Here is an 18,229-nt window from a genome sequence, read left to right as displayed (position 1 = left end):
ATCAACAGCGTATGATGTGTATGATGTGTCAAGTACAGTAAGCTGTATTTTGCAACCTTATTTATATGTTATATTTTGTTTTGAATTCTGGGCTCTGTTGTAGCAACCAGGATAGCCTCTTGCATGACTTTATGACAGCATGTTGTGTGGCATGATAACTATAGGCACATCTGCAATAATATTTAGAATAAAACAATGAGTAATTTGATGGATTAAAAGTATACTTTACTTTTTTTAATAAAAGAAGAAAGTAAGAATATGGTTTGCTTGAATAATTTACACAATTAATAGATATTTATATGTATAGAGAGAACACTTGGATATTGTAGTGCCCATTTATCTGATAAATGGATAAATACATTGCTGTTGTCGTAAATGGATCATTCCTGAAGTAACTATTATGTTTTATTCAGTCTTTTTCAAAGATTTGCATTTTTAAGATTCATTAACTTAGTAGAAGTCATTTAGGTGTCTGTTTAATTCACTGTTTGAAATCAATTGTTTTTGCATGTGCTAACTTTGTGGCTATCTAATAATGGTTTCAAAAATTCAGTCAAACAGTAATTGCAACAAAACACAGAACTCTCATTAAATTCCTGGATGAAAGACTAGGCAATGAAAGGATTTCCCCCTATTCTGGAAATAATTATACAAATATATTTTACCTTTGGCCTTTGAAATTTTCATATTACAGAAAATTGAAGGAAAGCTTATTTTGAAATATACATGTATATATATATTGTTGCATATCTCTTACACATATTTGAATTATCTCATGTCTCCTTTTGTTAGTCCTTTGTATATATATGTTTGTCTCTGCTGTTTCCGGCTGAGAGTTCCAAAGGAAATGTGAATGTAGACTTTCTTTTTATAGCATAAATCAACATGAAAAGGAACAAGTTATCAACATTGCTCAAATTTAGTTCAAAACTTTTATGATTTGTATGTCATGAAACAAACTAGAGGCAGTACTCTAGCTTTATATGAAGTGAATCTGATACTTTTTTATTTCAACATATGTGGTTTAGTAGGCTTTACAGATGTAACTGTTTGTAGCAATAACTGTCATAATAGTACAGTTTATTTTTGTCTAGGTAGCCATTTTAAGTATATAAAACTTCAAATACAGTGAATAGTTTTTATAGATACGTAGCGTTTCTTAGGTTTTTCTTTTCTTTTTAAACAACACTGCTTCCCGGAAGGAAATTGTGGCCTCTCAGCTCATTGTAGTGAGTAATTGAAGTAGTGTTGCTTTAGTTTCAGGAACTTGTGTAGATTTCCTATGACACAGTAACAGTATTAACTCATGCTGAGCCTGTCTTCATGAATTTTTTAAACTTACATAGATTTTCAGTGATATGGAAGAACTGGATGTTTAATCAAGATCCTGAACATGTGTTCCAGGTAGATAATTCAAAAGAGAATGAAGACAATATCTTGCAGAGGGAAGTGCCTCTTCGACAATCTCGCCGGAGGTTTCGGAAGATTAATCAGAGGGGAGAACGTCAGACCATTACAGATAATGTGGATGTTAGTAGCTACCTTTCCGTGAGTGTATATTCTCTACTGTTAATTATTTACCCACCTGCATTCATCGCTCTCTGTGTTTGATTTTCTATTGAAACAAATGATACATAAAATTGTAAAATGGATTTTATAAAATTAGAGTAATAGAATGTTATTTAACACTTCAAAGCAGCTGTAGGTCTGTCAGATTCATTCTAATGCTATATAAACTCTAAAGATCAACATTGCAGCAATTCAGTACTTTCGGACAATGAGAGCTTTTACATTGAAATACGTTGAGAAATATTTTATGGAAGTTTAGCTACCATGAAAAAAAACAACCATGCTTAGCATGGTAATTCATTTGTTTGTGTCAAATGAGCTATAATTTTAATTTAATAGTGTATTTCTTTTGTCCTAGTTTGTAATGTCTTTCAGCATCGTAGAAAAACAATAACTTCTGACAAATCAAATTGTAATGAACTTCCAAGATTGTTTACCTTCCATCAGCCTAACTCAGAGACCCAAAAGTTTTACAGTTGCTCAGATTAATCAGGAATGAAATTAGACAAATCTTTATAAACATAATTAACAAAATGTTAAAACTGATTAAGAAAAAACAGGAATTCCTCATATACTACAACAGACCAGAGACTGAAACTGCCTTCCATTTCAAGCCATCCCCCCACTTTCTTGAAGTGAGATGAATTCTCAAGTTGTTTTTGGGAATGATTTATAGAATGAGAAAGTACTTGCTTTTAGTCTTGGTTGAAGATATTAGAAGTTTGCTGATGTTCATGTTTCAAGAAGAATGTTTCATAAGGGGGAGGTAGTTGCATTTTTATCCATATAATGCATAGAATATTTCTTCATGAATGTACTTGTTTTAATGATCATTGATCATTAAAAGGTATATTGAAGGTGATGCAGATTTATTCAGTTATTTATATATATTTATATATATATATTATATTTCAGTCTTTCAGCAGTAGCTGATAATTCCCTTTTTAAAACTTGTATATGATTATATTTATATTCTTCATTTTTTTTAAATATAGGCCCTCCACCCTTTTGTGCTGTTGGGCACTTGTTACATTTGGAGAATATGCTCTGAGTGCTCTGCTGATACAGCTTGCTTGTTTATAAAAAAGATCTTTTCAAACAAAGTGCTGAGGTTAAGCTATCAATCGTTTTCTAAAGAGAAGCCATAGGGCTATTTTAAAGTCTAGAGGAATTTTTAGAAATAGGGTGTTGCTTGTGATTGGTTCTATGCTTTGCAGTATTCCAGCTTCTAAACGGGAGAAGATTTCAAAGTAAACATAAATTAAGAAACATATGGATTGTTCAGTCACTGCAAGAGAATTCCAGAATTTTAGAGTTCATTCCAGAATCATCCTTCCTTTATTAGATACCATAAATATTCTAATAAGACTATTCTAATATGGCACATCCACCTTACAGGCAAAAACAATTTTGAAAATTATCTTATTCCATTTAAAACTGCTTTCTGGTTTCAAATCCTTAAATTTCGATTTTGTTCAAGGATCAAAGGAACTGAAAGGATATAAATACATTTTTCTCAGACTTCTCAGAGTTCTTGCACATTGGGGTAGAATTTAAATATTGTTAAACAAATAAATAAAAACTAATTTCTTCCAGATATGTTGAAACTGGTATTAAACAAATTCCCAGTGAGTTGCAGTACTCTATTAAACCTGTTAAGTTAGGTAAAAAATTTTTTAGTCTATATAGCTGAGATTAGTTTAAGGTAATGTTAGATGAAATATTCCATCTGTTATACAGATATTTTTTATAATTTAGATTATAATATAATTATGAGTGTTATATGGTATTTGTTTTGATTGAGATGGTGCATTGGTAAGAAGGTCTGTCTGTCTTGTCTGTCTGTCTGTATATATATATATATCTGTGTGTACTAAATAATATCTTTATGTTCCATTTAATGTATTAAATCAGATGTGTATAACACCAAGATAATTTCAAATAAGTTTTTACATTAGGATCATATCCATCCAAACTACAACTGTTAATTTCTTAATGATCATTTTTATACTCTGGCAAAACATTTATTTTAAAAACAATAAAAGATGAGAAGTTTTAAAAATGTTTTAATATGTTAAGATATAAACGCACTAAGATTTTTTCCTTGAATGTATTTGATATTTTAAATGTGCTTTCTCAATAACCCTGTATATGCACAAATAGCTTTTTGCTATTGGATGTTATTTTTCTCCTGTTTGTATTACTACTTATAAATTAGATTTATGTTAGGTTCCTTTATTGGTTAATTTACCCCAATACATTTAATTTTAATAACATTGCAAGCTTGTAAGAGAAGTAAATAGAAATTATTCCTAGAAAAAAAGTTACAAGTGACTACAGTATTTTGTTTACAAAAAGAGAGGAGGGAAGAGAAAGAGAGAAAGAAAGTAAGAAAGCAAAAAAGAAACAAACAAGGTGTGATAAAGATGTATAAAATTATGAATGATTTGGAGAAGTGGTGCAGTGCATAATCTTTGTGTTACTGGCGGTTTTAAGACATGTTATATAATGATTTTTAAGAAAGGTGATTTCTTATAATATGGAATAATGCTGTTGAATATATGCTTTTATGATAAATTAGTAAATGCTGTTTCATGAATAATTTATTTCAAATTTCTTCATTTCAGTTTACCTATGCTCAACTTTATTGTTAAAAAAATAAAAGTTTTTAACCTACCATCTATTTTTGAGAAAAACCTGAGAAAGGAAAAATAATGCTCTTTTAGTTTTCCTTCTAAAATATTTTTGGGTCATCTCATGTTCTTGCTCATCTCACCTGAGCTCAACATGTAATTAAAAGGACTTCAGTTATATACCAGCTGTATACCAATTCAGGCTTTTATTTGTGGTTTGTGATAATGTTGCATTAAAACAACTTTCAAATTTGTTTACAAAAGAAAGACATAACTGTTATGAAGTAATTTCCCAAACAGCATTAAAGTGGGTATTTACTTCAGTATGCCATCTCTAAAAAAATTCAATTATTGTTACCCAAGTGCTCAAAAGGGAAAAAAAAGTGTTTGTTTTGACTTATATATAGCAAACCATTGCATGGGAATGCTGCAAAATTATGTTTTTGAGTATTTTCTATTGATTGAGCAGAGTGGGCAGAGCCCTTCAATTTTTTAAAAAAACATGCTTGCAGACTGGTTTAGCATCATGTGGAGAGCTGATAGTCCTGTCTGTCCTTGTGTGTTAACTGATGTTGTCATCTGTTTACAGGAAGTTGCTTTTCTAGCTGAATGCCAGATTACTGATTCAAAAGCAACATATCAGATATTTAAAAAAAGCAGTTTAAGAATAGTCATCTCATTGACAAGTTAATAAGAAATTATCTTTCCTTTTAGTAGTTTATTTTTGAAAGAAATATATATCATGAAATCATTTTAAAGAAGTTGGGTATTTGTTACTAGAACAGAAAAAAACAAGCCTGGATCACACTTAAATTAGTCATTAAGGAGCAATGGCATGCCCCCTTTTTACTATCAGAGGTATTGTGATTTCATCTATTTTAATATGTGAGTAAAATAAAATATATTTTATTTCATTGCCTCATTAAGAAGCTTTCTACACTCTTAATGCACATCCACCTTCCTTGAGAGATCAAATTAAATCGCATTGATTCAAATATATTGAAAAAGAACATTTTATTGCTATATATTTCAGATTGCTAATTCAACCATTATATATGGAGGCCTTGGACCGTCTGAGCTTGGTTGTTTGCTGCAGAAGTTTCATTACCCAACTGAAGTAACATCATATTACCTGATTTCGTAATGAAATGTCTACAAGCAACCAACCAAACACACACAGAGAGCAGCAAGCACTCTACAGTGGAACCCTGAGCTTTTTTGTTAAAGATGCTGACAACCAACGCTACTTTTTCCAGCTGACCATTGGTTGCAACAGGCCCTTAACAGCGGGCCGTAGTGGCATGAAGAGCGGGAGCTCAATTCCTCCGCTGAAGCCTCTTGCAGCCAAGAGGCAATTTGTTAATAGCTGACCTGAGCGAGAAGCGCATTGGCACAGTTCCACTACTCGGCACAACGTTTTTGAGCTCATTTAACTTCTTTTAGCTTCTTTTAGCTTCTTTTAGCATTTAGATATGATTTTTGCGCCGAGACTTCTAATGACTAATGCCATTTTGAATTCAAATTTTGTGCCGAGGATTTTGACAGCCGGCACCATTTTGCATCAACAAAACCTACCTTTACTATTTTTTAAAAAATTACTATCCAGGCTTCTGTCTGTGAGCTCGTCTTTGACAGCCCAACTGATTGCTTTGAGGCCCTATTTTTACAGGCAGCGCGACTTTTGAAAGTTGGCAATTCGCTCTCAGGCCTCTTGCAAGCAGGCGTCTTCAGGGCAGATTGACAATTCGCCCCCAGGCCTTTGACAGCCTGCTCATTCAAATTGTTCCAACGCTAGTTATCAGGGAGATCACTGACTGAGGGTTAATTTTTGGTCCCTCAGCTGTGACAGGTCAGCTTCAAACTTTTTTATTTTTAAAATAAAATAACAGATGGTGCTGCCCTATCTTAGAATGTACTATATTTCAAAGTTGGGGAGGGGATGTGCATTTGTCCATTTCTGATTTTGCAATCTTATAATATCAAAACTGAAAGAAATAGGAGAAACTTGATATATATAAGTGAAAAAGTAATGTGCATAATCTGGCATACATTTCCCAAACCATCTTGATTTTAATTGGAATGTAATCATGTTTGGAATTATGAATCTATTTTACTCTAGCCTAGTAATTACTGGAAATAAAATATTTCTAGGTCTAAGAAATAGGACTGAAAATCAAATGTTCTCTGAAACATATGTTTGCTTTATTTTTTGAATATGTCATCCAGCCAGAGTTTCATCCTGCTTTTGTTTCCATATTCTATTATACATTTGAGCACCAGTTCTAATTTATGGTGTCTTTATGTGGATTGGAACTGATGTCATGTTAAATTGATACAATTGCCTAAGGAATGAAATGTACTTGAAAATATGGCCTGGTGTGAATTTGTCTTTCTCATGGAGATCCTCTTTAAATCAGCTTCTGTGCATGTTTTGTTCCCATTAAAGGTTTACATAATATGATATATAATAATATAATATAATATAATTAATAATATAATATAATATAATATAATAATATATAATAATATAATATAATATAATATAATATAATATAATATAATATAATATAATATAATATAATTAATATAATATAATATAATATAATATAATATAATATAATATAATATAATTAATATAATATAATTAATATAATATAATATAATAATATAATATAATATAATATAATATAATATAATATAATATAATATAATATAATATAATATAATATAATATAATATAATATAATATAATTAATATAATATAATATAATATAATATAATATAATATAATATAATATAATTAATATAATATAATATAATATAATATAATATAATATAATATAATAAATATATTGATATACAGAGTATAAGGGGAAGCCCAGTAGCAATTGTAAGGAGCACTTTAAATCAAATACACTTGTTTCTGGAATCATGGCATCCTGGAATAAAGACACAGCTTCTTTCAGGAATGGCCGGCATGCTTTATGACTAGCTTTACAAAATATGATGTGTCTTTTCCTCTTTGATTGCAAAGTGCTGCATTGCCCTAATAAAATAATTGCTTCCACATACAAGGAACATTTTCATGAAACAAATGGATTTGCTCAATTGAAACTCTTTGTGTCATGCACAAAACACTGTGTGATGAATTACCCTATACTAAGATAGCATGATGAATGTCTAATTTTTTTTAAACATATGATAAACACTCTGTTCACAAGTACTGGCTTAAAACCATATCCACTAATTAATTTTATCTAATAATTTCCAATCAGCTAGGCAAAAGATAGTTCATACAAAAACAAAACACCCTGTCATACGGGCTGTCATCAGAGCTTTTTGGAATTATGCCCTGTAAAAGGACTTTTTGTAATGTATCACAGATGTAGAACTGCAAATTGATCTAGCAAATGCTAATTTAGACTATCAAAGCATGGACATGTAATTTCTAGGCACCCAACCAGCCTGTTACTGAAGGCTCCAGCTCTGTCCAAGTATTGAAGTGCTTTTTTTAAAGGCCCAACTAATGCCATTCCATCTACATTGGTTGAGAATTCAGTAAAGTACCATATAATGAAAATGGTTGGTTTTGTGGAACAGGATCAGTGATAACTATTGGATATTGCTCCTTTTGTATTGTACTTTATGTGCAACATTATTTTTTGTATTATTTTACCTTTTTGGGCACTGGGAAGCTTGTTATAATTTTCTCCTTCCACAGACATGAGTTCTTATGCCATCTTCCAAGCAGCCAAATTTTGTGTTGTGTTTTGTGTAAAATTCTTGGTGATATTTTAAAAAATAATCTCTGTTATAAATGATATGTTAAATGTTACCTCCATTACAGTTAAATATGCCACATCTATATGAGATTTGAAGGATGGTCATATAATAATTTTAATTTAATTTTTATATATGATAAAAATAATATTTATACCCAGAAGGAGATTTAGTTTTTCACTAGCTAAATCTTACTCAGGGATTTGAGAGATTGGCAGTGTTTCAAAAGTAAATGTAAACTTTTCTTCATTCAAATTTAGGAAAAAAATGAATTTGGTATATTCTAATAATTTTTCTTCTAGTTTATGGAGATTCACAGTCAGCCAGGTCAGTCATGGTTGTCCCAAAGGTGCTTTTTCAAGAGGCAACTGGACTTCCTTGTTTTTTTTTTAAAGATGTTTCTCTTTCCATCAAAGAAGCTTCTTCAGCTCTGACTAGATGGTAGGGAATGGAAGGATTTATATTTCTTGAAGACGGCTGGTCGTTTGCATCCTTTTAGAGGGTCATTGAAGCACTTGGAGGTTTATCTGTGTGCACAGAGTCATCTGATAATGCACATGGTTCCTATAGTCTGCATTTTTTCCCCTGGAAATCCATTCATATTCCCACACCATTTGAAGAGTGTTCATCCTAAAGTGCATGGCTAAAAGTCTATGGAGATTCTCGGTCATCCGAGAATGGTTGTCTCAAAGGTACTTTTTCAGGAGGCAACTGGACTTTCTTGTTTTTTCTTTAAAGACATTTCGCTTCTCATTCAAGAAGCTTCTTCAGCTCTGACTGGATGGTGGGAATGGAATTCTAGTGAATTTGCCAGAATAAAAGCAAAGCTTAATCAGTTTTCCCTCTAAGCCAGAGAAGCAGATGCTCAAGTCATATCTTTAAGCAACAGTTGAGTTGGTCAGGACAGATTTGGCCCAAGAGGGCTATATTTTTGAAAAATAGCATGTAACATACTTTATAAGCTTTCAAATTATTTTTTAAAAATTGAGAAGTTGTATCTTGTTCTCTGCTTTGTCTTCTCTTTCCTTTGTTTCTTTTGTTCTGTCTTTCTTTCCTAGTATCATTCAGTGAGAATTCCTTTGGTGTGTAGCCTGGCAGAAGGTTTCTGGGCTTTGGCTTAGATCTGGATAGAAGCCTCCCTTTCCTTTCTCTTTCTTTTCCTTTCCCCTTTGCTTTCCTTTTGCTTCCTGCTTTCTTTGTTGCTGCTGCTCAGGCTTAATCTCTTTTGGTTTGGATCCCAGAAGATTATTTTTGGCCTTCAGTTTATTTCCTGGATGAAAGGCTCCTTCCTTCCTTCCTTCCTTCCTTCCTTCCTTCCTCCCTCCCTCCCTCCCTCCCTCCCTCCCTCCCTCCTGATGTATTAATGCATCATCTCTGACAGTGAGCAGGGAACTATATCTCATAACTGAGCATGTGAGGGTCACAAACAGTATGTATGCAACTTAGAGGGAACATTGCTGCCCGTATGCTTTTATTCTGCATACATTTTTATACTTTTGCTATTTTAATTCTGTTGAAGCAAGCTTTTGAACCTGCAAGTTATTAATTTAAAATTGATTAAATAATTATAATTTTCAGTAACATTCTAAAGAGGAATCCAATGTTACTTACAAAACGGTGTAAGTAATGTAAGGAATGACTTGTTTGTTCATATGGCGTATGGATATGGTTAATACATGAATCTACAGTGAATGAAGTAAATCAGATGGAATTTATGCAGCTATAAATGTCAATACTCTAAATAAGAAAAGACTTTTTAAATATATAGTATATTACCTGTGAGAAGAAAAGGAGCTTACAATGCCTAGAGGGAAATTGAATCTATGGTCCTTTTTTATTGTTCTCTCTGTATCTCCAGTTCTATTTTTAGAAGCTTACATCATTTTTGTTCTAGTGACAGCCTCTTGCTTACATTTCCCCTCCTCTCTCCCTCCCCCTTCCCCTCCCCTTTCTTTCTTTTTTTCTTTCTCTCAGGATAGGTTATATGTTTCTACTATTATTGAATTATACCATTATTTTGGTAGGATTTTTAGACCATAAATGCTGTAACTGCAGTGAAATTTAACACATATTCCTTGTTTAATATTGGATCATAATAGTACTATAGTAAAGAAGAAACTGTGGATAGCTCATTGAGATATTTTTAATAATTGTGATACAAAGCCTTGCAATAGTATTAGTTTTTTTTAAAATGCAATAATTATAATTCCAACCTTGAAAATAAAATAATTTGAGATACAGAAGCTTAAATGATGTAGGTGTTTTAGCTATTCTAAATCACAGAAGACACAGTGCATAGTGGAAATGCTGCCAGATGTTGTCCCATCTGCCAGTAATCATTTTCACCATTGGCCCTTTCTCTTCCAGAACACATTTCAAACTGATACTTGTATATGTTACAATAAACTTTTGATAACCTTCATTGTCATTAAAATGTTAAGCACTTCTGTTTGCCAAACTATAAAGATTTTTACATTGCTTTGTAACCTGTCCTTCAGCTTGCCATCAGGTGCTGTGAGTCTTTAGCTTCTTGAATTCCATTTTGCGCAAAATGGCTTATTGAAACTATATTACTATTTACTGTATAGATCCAGAAATTTCATATATAGCGTGTCCTCATTTTTCTTTTGGAATTGCTTTTTCATATGGGGCATTTGGAGAAATTCTGGTGGAAATATTAAAAATATGAACAAACATTTGAAGTACCTGTATTTATTAAAATACAATCTAGAATAAAAATTAACTGCTTGACATCTGTCTTTCTGTCTATGATCCACCCATGTCTAATGTAGACTCTTGAACTTGTTCTTCTTTTTAAAGTTCATTATATTTTTAAATTAATAAAGTATACTGTTTGCATTTGTAATTTTATTAAATAAATTATTGTTGACAGGCTTAGTATGGCACATTGTATCTTTAAAGTTAGACTTATTTGCTTGAAATAAATCGTGCAAAATATTTGTAAAAATATTACTTCCTTTGCAAATGCATTTTGATCATTTTGCATTTTCTCACAATATACTATTTCTTCATAAAATTTTGGTTTAGTAGTGTTAAAAAAATAATTTCTAAAGTCTAGCACAGAATTAGGTTAGTCTTACCCCCTGCACATAGCTGTTAGGCTGGCAGTGTTGCATGTAAAATCTTCCCCAGGGAGTTGCAGTAGCTGCAGTCTGATTTGTAAGAAAGGGAAAAGGATGATGTCATCTTCACTTAAAGGGGAAATAGAATTTTCACCCATTATTGGGCTCACAGTCATAGTAGCTGTGAAATATTGCATTCATGCCATACTCTTTAATAGACTGAATTGCATAGCACAATAAAATGTGTTTACAGGGCAACTTTTAGGCTATACATTCTATTTGCTAATATTTAGGTAATAGAAGAAGTTATGTGTATTTCAACAAGTTATATTTAGGAAGAACTATATATTGCTAAATAATTGCCTTAAGTCATTGGAGACATGGTGCTCTGCTTAGATGTTCTATGTGCAAACTTTGGAACAGTTTCACACAACTCTTTATTTAAACAGAGTTGCTACTATACTGATGATGGTTTTGCCTTTTCTTATGAAGAAAAACAGTTTAAATGCTGATCGTTCTATGATATTGTCAAACGTTGGTGAGAGAGAGAGAGAGAGAGAGAGAGAGAGGGAGGGAGGGAGGGAGAGAGTTGTCTATAAATATAAAATACTTTTATTAGTAAAAAAACAAAACTTTTTTTCATTCATGAAAACATGTGTTGGATTGAACAGCTTCCAAGAAAGACATCAAGAAATTTTTTGATATGACCATTTCCTGTTTTTTGTGTCAGATAATTAAATCAAACATTTTTTCAATAATATGTGCATATTGATCACTAGACAACTGAGAGTATTGTTAAATTTTTAGAAGATACAAATGAAATTAATCTTGGATTGATGTGAATTTGTAAATGAATGGCATTCATTGCCAACCATGAAATGTCCTGCTTTGACCATTAAAGCAGTGTTAATCTGTCTTTAGGATTCAGATGAAATATGAACACTTGGTCAATACTTGAGTTCCAAATAAGAAATGAAAATAATAATAATAATTTGCTTCCAGAAATAAAAATGTTTATTTAATGAAAAACCTGGCTTTTGTGCTTTTGTAGGCAACAGGTTTGTTTTATTTGTAGCTAGGGTGTTGATGTATTTCTCTCTTAACTGATTGTACAGAAGATATGTATGTTCATTTTGAATCCACACCATTAAATCCTTTAAAGTGTCTGGCTCTTTGCCATAATGGCTAACAACATTGTTTCTCATTTTTAATATTAAGACTTCAAATATCGAAGCTTTGATATAGTTTAAGGCATGATATATTTTAGTTCTCCAATTTAAAATGGATTTTATTCAAGGTTACAATATTAGGAAAAGTTTGTGCTCTCCAATTTAAATTGTTTTGAGAGATGATGGGTATGTATATAATGAAGGAAATATCTTAATCATTTTAAATCACAGTAACTAGAAATATTCTTTGCTTATAATACACCTTAGGGGGAAAAACATGTGTATAGATGCACAGATTTCAAGATTAAGTGGTTAAAAATAAACCCCCCCAAGGAATTGTGTGCAATGTCAGATTAGCAGAGTGATATGAAATGTAACATACTGCATTTTGCTGAATTGTTGTTGTACAGAGATGTGTTTATACTAGGTCAATAAAGATGCTTTGGGTGCATCTGCAGATACAGTAGCCAATTGATCTAATGCAGTTTCTGAAGGCTTTCTATACAGGTGATGTCATCCTTTTAGCTCCATTCCCCTCCCACACTCTCCCCTCCTTATTAGATATTTCATCTAGCTGCGGAGCATCCAATCGATGAGAGCTTTTCCTGAGGGAGCTGCTGAGAAACGAGCAAAGATAGTAGGAATTAGGACTCGACCTTTCAGTCTTGCCGTGGATGTTGCTTTTTGCAATGCATTAGAAATGTTTTAATTGGAAAATGCTAGATTTGGATTAACCATGGTATCTGGCTGTTGCATTAGAATTCTTAGCTATACTGCAGTATTTTAAATTCTGCATTGGGGGTGTGAGGGCTTTGATTGCAGAAGCTTTGAGAAATTCTACATTGCAAACCTGTTAGACCTCATACACTCACTCACGTTTTGCATTCGAAGATACTGGCTGTGTGTGGATTCAGTATTGCGGCTTTGATGGGCAGGAGTATAAAGAAAAAGAAACTTTGATATGAAGGATTCTTTGGTTACCCAAGATTTAATGAAGAAGACTCTTAACAAAACTGTTCCTGCTTTTTGAAATGTGAATATGGGAAAAGGGAAACTGAAGACTAACCAGCTTTAATTGTGCCTTGAAACAGAAAAAAAGGATCTTAAGAGGAATTTAATATTCATCTTTTCATAATCATTGTATGAACTTTCAGCTTGTTCCTGAATTTACTCTATGTCTGCTGTTTCAGGCATGTTCTCATTGATGTTAATATTTTAAATGAGAAGTACTGCTAAATTTTTTGAATGTGTGAAATTACCTGCTTGTTGAAATTGGACTGATTTTTTTTTGCAGTAATCATTGCAAGATGAAAACTGCTGAATGATAATTTTAAAAAATCACTGTGAATATAAAATCTGACTAATCATGTGCCTGAAGATACATACCTTTTTTGATTTATAGTTTATAAAAAGAATCTTCCAAGGATCTTACTTAATTTATTGTTTTGATTTTTGTTTGCAAGTGGAGGCTTTCCTTTTTAACACAGGAAATGGCTTTTCTTGTTCGTTGTTATGCCAATTGTCTGCAGCCATGGGCCTCTAAAGTAAGTAAGGATTTATAAGCAGGTTTTTCCTCTGACTGAATAAAGTAAGAAAAAAAAAACTTGAAAAGTATTCATATATGTAATTTCTGTTGGTTTTCTTCTGATGTTGAAATTCTTTGTACTGCAGAACTGATATTATCTGAGTCAGTACTATGAGAGAAATATCTTTAAATCTAGCAGGGTGCATTAATGTTTAATATTGCTCTTTGACCTAGTTATCAATCTTTTCTGGAATGTAGCCTTGTGGTTCAGTTTTTGCATATACTTGGGACCGTGTGTTTAAGAGCATCTGTTTGCAATGTTATAGAAAAAAACTTTACACAATTTGTATAATCCTTTTTGTGAAAAATTATGCCTTCATAAAACTTTCTTCATTTGCATCTTCAGTATAGTAATTAATTAGTTCTAGAAGTTTTTTCTGTGTTGATGCTAAGCTTAAGCTGTTGCCTAATAAGCATCCACTGACAAGTGATGTCATTATTTATTAACTTTGCTCTTTGGTAGGTTTTAAGACAGTAAAAGTTGGGGGCTATTTCATATAATTGGCATATTTTCTATTCAATCTAACTGTATCCTGGTAATTTTCTTGTTAAGAGCTAAAACCTCTTATCTCTTACTAGCCTTGCCAACCCCTCCAAGAAATCCCTAATGGTTAAAACGTCATTTCAATGTGGGTACTCTTCTGTACCCATCCCTTGTCTCCTGCTGATCCCTTCCTCCAATGTCTGTCACAACATTGTGTTTCCTGTGCTATGACAACTGTCAAGATCATCCTACATATTCATTCTGGCTTTGTCCCTAGAAATGAGAGCAAAGACAGAAAACAGTATGTAACCAATATTATTATTGTACTGTTATATTTCTCTAGCCAGGTGAATTAAAGTGATGAGAACTGTTATCCCTTTCTGATTTAATCAGTTCTGACCTTGCTTTCTGGAAAGAACAGGTTACTAGCCCAGTAAGACAGAAAGATCTGACTGCAGTCACAGAGACACTGAACTATAGTTCTAAACTGAGACTGAAGACTGATTAAGCCTTTGGTTCGTTTTGGTTTAGTTATTCTGGGTTTGTAAAACACTGTTAATATGTTGTGCAAAGATAATTATGATTTATTTAGACAATGAATAAATTCTGTCAATGTATCGGCATTAGAGTAGTAATGGCAATTTACACTTTTCTGTTACTCTAGAGCTACTTTCTAAAGCACACTTTTTTAATGGTAAACGGTTATTCACATAAAGACTTGTTTGCGTCCTAAATGTTTTCTGGTTTCACTTCATATTTTGCTTTCTTCATTGTTACCTCATTTGTTATTGTTGTAAATGGCTTAAAAAGTTCTAAAAACATCCAAGATTTTTAGTCTGTGTCAGAGAAGATAATGCCATATAGCTGCTTGATAATGTAAAGAAGTCAAAGCAGATTGAGAACAGTGAGTCTTGAAATAATTCTGAGTGAATATTTATTCACTCCTAAAATGGCAGACTTGTACTTTGGGCCTACTTGGATGTGTAATATAAGGATGAACATAAACAGTGGAACAGCTTGCCTTCAAAAGTTGTAGGAGCTTCATCTTTAGAGGTTTTCCAGAAAAGACTGGACAACCACCTGTCTTTTATTTTTTCAAGCCAATATGGTTATTGCTGAGAAATCTGTTTTGAAAATCCACACATGTGAATTGCACTCTGGTTGGGAAAGGCTGGTTTAACATAACATCTGACTCATAGGGATGCTAGGGGTCAGGGATAGACAAGTGTTGAAAGATTCATGGCGATACAATCAAAAACATTATGACAAAAAGTACTTGCATCAGATATTAGGACCAAATATGTAAGGACAGTTTTTGCCTCATAACCTCACTATATTTGTATCATTATTGTATATAATTTCAGTTAGCTAAGATGCCTTTGGTCTGTCTTCTAATCTCATTTTCTCTCTCTCAACTAGAGAAACAAATCTAAAGTAAAAAAGAGAGATGATACACTGATATTGAAAGATGCCTGGAGTGATTGAAGGCAGGGTGTGTCTATGAGGAAAACCCATTGGCCCCAGGCTAGTGTGCTTGAATTTAATCATAAGTTGCAGTAATCACATATTGTCCAGATGCAGTCAACATATAGATTTTACTCCCAGTTTTAGTTTAGTTTAGTAGTCCTACTTATTTTATCCTGGATGATTGCATCTTGCCAACTTGGTCTGAAGTTCAAAACTGCATTTAATTAAAAAAAAATTACCTAAGAGTTATGGCACATCATTTTTTGTTCTGATTTTCTGATGTTCTGGGGATACAGGTTGCTTGCATTTGGCATTCAGAATTCCTTGAGCTGTCTGTGCTTATAAGAGCTATTAAAAACTCAATTATGTACATGAAACACTTTCCTTTTGATACATGAAATGCAGATCACAAGAAATGAAATATATTTTAACCGATTTATCTGGTTTATTTTTCTTTAACATTGTACTAAAATAACATTTGAATTGTAAATTAAGGAGCCTTCCTTAAGTAATCTGTGTTGATTCTTAGAGCATTGATCACATGAGACAAGCTGAATATCACATAGAATTCTATCATGTTCTTTATTTGGTAAGTTAATCTTTTTAATATCATAGATCTGATGAAGATAGGAAATTAATATTAACATTTCTGTAAAAGTCATTTACACAATCAAAAACATTATACCTGTTCTACTAATGAAAGTCTAATATTACTCTTGTAATTTTCACCTGGCACAGTGGAAGTTTTTTGTTTTAACACCATCTACCTCTTAAGAGTATGTCTGAAATACTTTACTTAAATACAGAGGAAAACTTAAGATGAAACTCAACACACATTTTTACTAGAAGTAACAATTCCTGTTGACAGAATTGGAAAGTGTGAATCCGTTCTTTTACAGTCACATAACATTTTCTCTGGAAGGTCCCTGAAAACCCCAAAGCTGTTTTTGAGAGTCCATGTCAGGATTAAATAAGGTAGGAAAAGAAGAGAAGTATTGTTGGGTATGTAATATGATTAGTTTGCTCTGGTTGTTAAGAAAATTTAACAGCTAGGGAGTTGGGAAAGACAAGTCCAATAATGCTGTACATCAATGTCCCATATTAGGGTCCAAGGATACAGTCATGCTAGGAGTATTATAATTCTCCCATGAGCTGTTCAGAGCATCCAGAAGTGGGAGGTGCTTCAGTCTCTTCTGGAAAGGCTGGGCTTAAAACTCCGTGACTCTCCTCCTCCTCCACGGGACACCTCCTCAGCGTCCCCCAGTTTTAGCTCAGCCTTCGTGGTAAGAGGTTGTGCACTCCCTGACTGGAACGGTTTTCTGATTCAGGTTTGCTCTTGGGTTATTTCGGCTTGTAAAAATCTTCCCCATTTAATTTGGCTTTTTTCAGGCTTGTGCCTCTATTAGGTTGCCTCGATCAGTTTAAAAACAGTTTCTTTGTAACTAGCAGTTTCTTTGTAACTAGCGGAGCCTGCCACTCCGCGGGCAGCCTGAGGCGACTGCCTCAGGCAATTACCCTATCTAACTTTCCGATCGTCTTCTCTGCGATCGTAACGGAGTGCTCGCAGCCGCGGCTCACTTCCCCTTGCCGTTTCATCTGACAGGAGCATTTAACTCGCAAGTTAAAGCCTCAGCAGCAGCGGCTCGTTAGACTTCTCAGACATTAGCGGCGGAGATTCTGGCTTTCGCCTTTTTCAACAGCTGGCTCAAGTTCGCGCCTAAATATCACAGGCGCCATTCCCTGCTGGTTTCCCTTTTTGGGGACCGGGGCAGTACCTTCCCACTTCGTTCTCCCTGGGTTTAGCTTTCCCTTGTCTGGCCGACGTTGGATAAGCAGGCTAGTCATTAAACAGGAATTTCCTTGCAATTGCCTTTGGATCATTTCTTTGGAGTGAAACCGCAAGTGCCATTTTAAACAGCGGGATGTTTTGTTTTGACATGAAAGAATCCACCTCAGATCCTGTATAGCTGATTTCCCTTGTTGGGGACCAGGGATCCAGAAAGTCCTTGCTTGGAGCGCTTGGGGGTTTCCCTTGTTGGGGGCCCTTAGATACTGTTTACCATATGCACAGTTTTACATATAGATATAGGCACATGTATATGGGTGTGTGTGTGTGTGTGTGTGTGTGTGTGTGTGTGTGTGTGTGTGTATATATATATATATATATATATATATATATATATATATATATATATATATATATATATATGTTTCGGGTTCTCTGGTATTTGTAATATATATATATATTCATATTCATATTCATATTCATATTCTCCTGGAGGAGCGTTCTACTTTCAACCACAGGGGAAGGAATCACCCCAAAGTACAAATATTATTATTATTATTATTATTATTATTATTATTATTATTAAAATTAATTAAAAATTAAAGTCAGAGTCAAGAGAATCAGTCATCCACAATGGAAGGTGACAACGCTTTCCGCTCCAAGTCAAATAAGT

General features: G+C 33.1%; 1 protein-coding gene across 16 annotated transcripts in view; it reads left to right on the top strand.

The window, feature by feature from the left end:
* Positions 1–18,229, top strand: part of RAPGEF6 (Rap guanine nucleotide exchange factor 6) — a 157,890-nt gene that overhangs the window by 55,872 nt on the left and 83,789 nt on the right. For 6 of the 16 annotated variants that reach the window (XM_026687395.2, XM_026687374.2, XM_026687389.2 and 3 more), the window contains exon 6: positions 1,405–1,548. The exons of 1 other annotated variant lie outside the window; for it this stretch is intronic. In XM_026687395.2, the coding sequence (XP_026543180.1) occupies positions 1,405–1,548 (144 nt within the window). Of the gene's footprint in view, positions 1–1,404; positions 1,555–13,662; positions 13,779–18,229 lie in introns of those variants that run through there. 9 more of the 16 variants (XM_087955323.1, XM_087955321.1, XM_087955322.1 and 6 more) reach the window with 5 other exon arrangements.

Source organism: Notechis scutatus, chromosome 2 (assembly GCF_049901735.1).
Source record: "Notechis scutatus isolate UNSWTSFEM ecotype Mainland chromosome 2, rNotScu1.2, whole genome shotgun sequence".
NCBI lineage: Eukaryota > Metazoa > Chordata > Lepidosauria > Squamata > Elapidae > Notechis > Notechis scutatus.
This window is presented reverse-complemented; position numbering and strand designations above follow the sequence as displayed.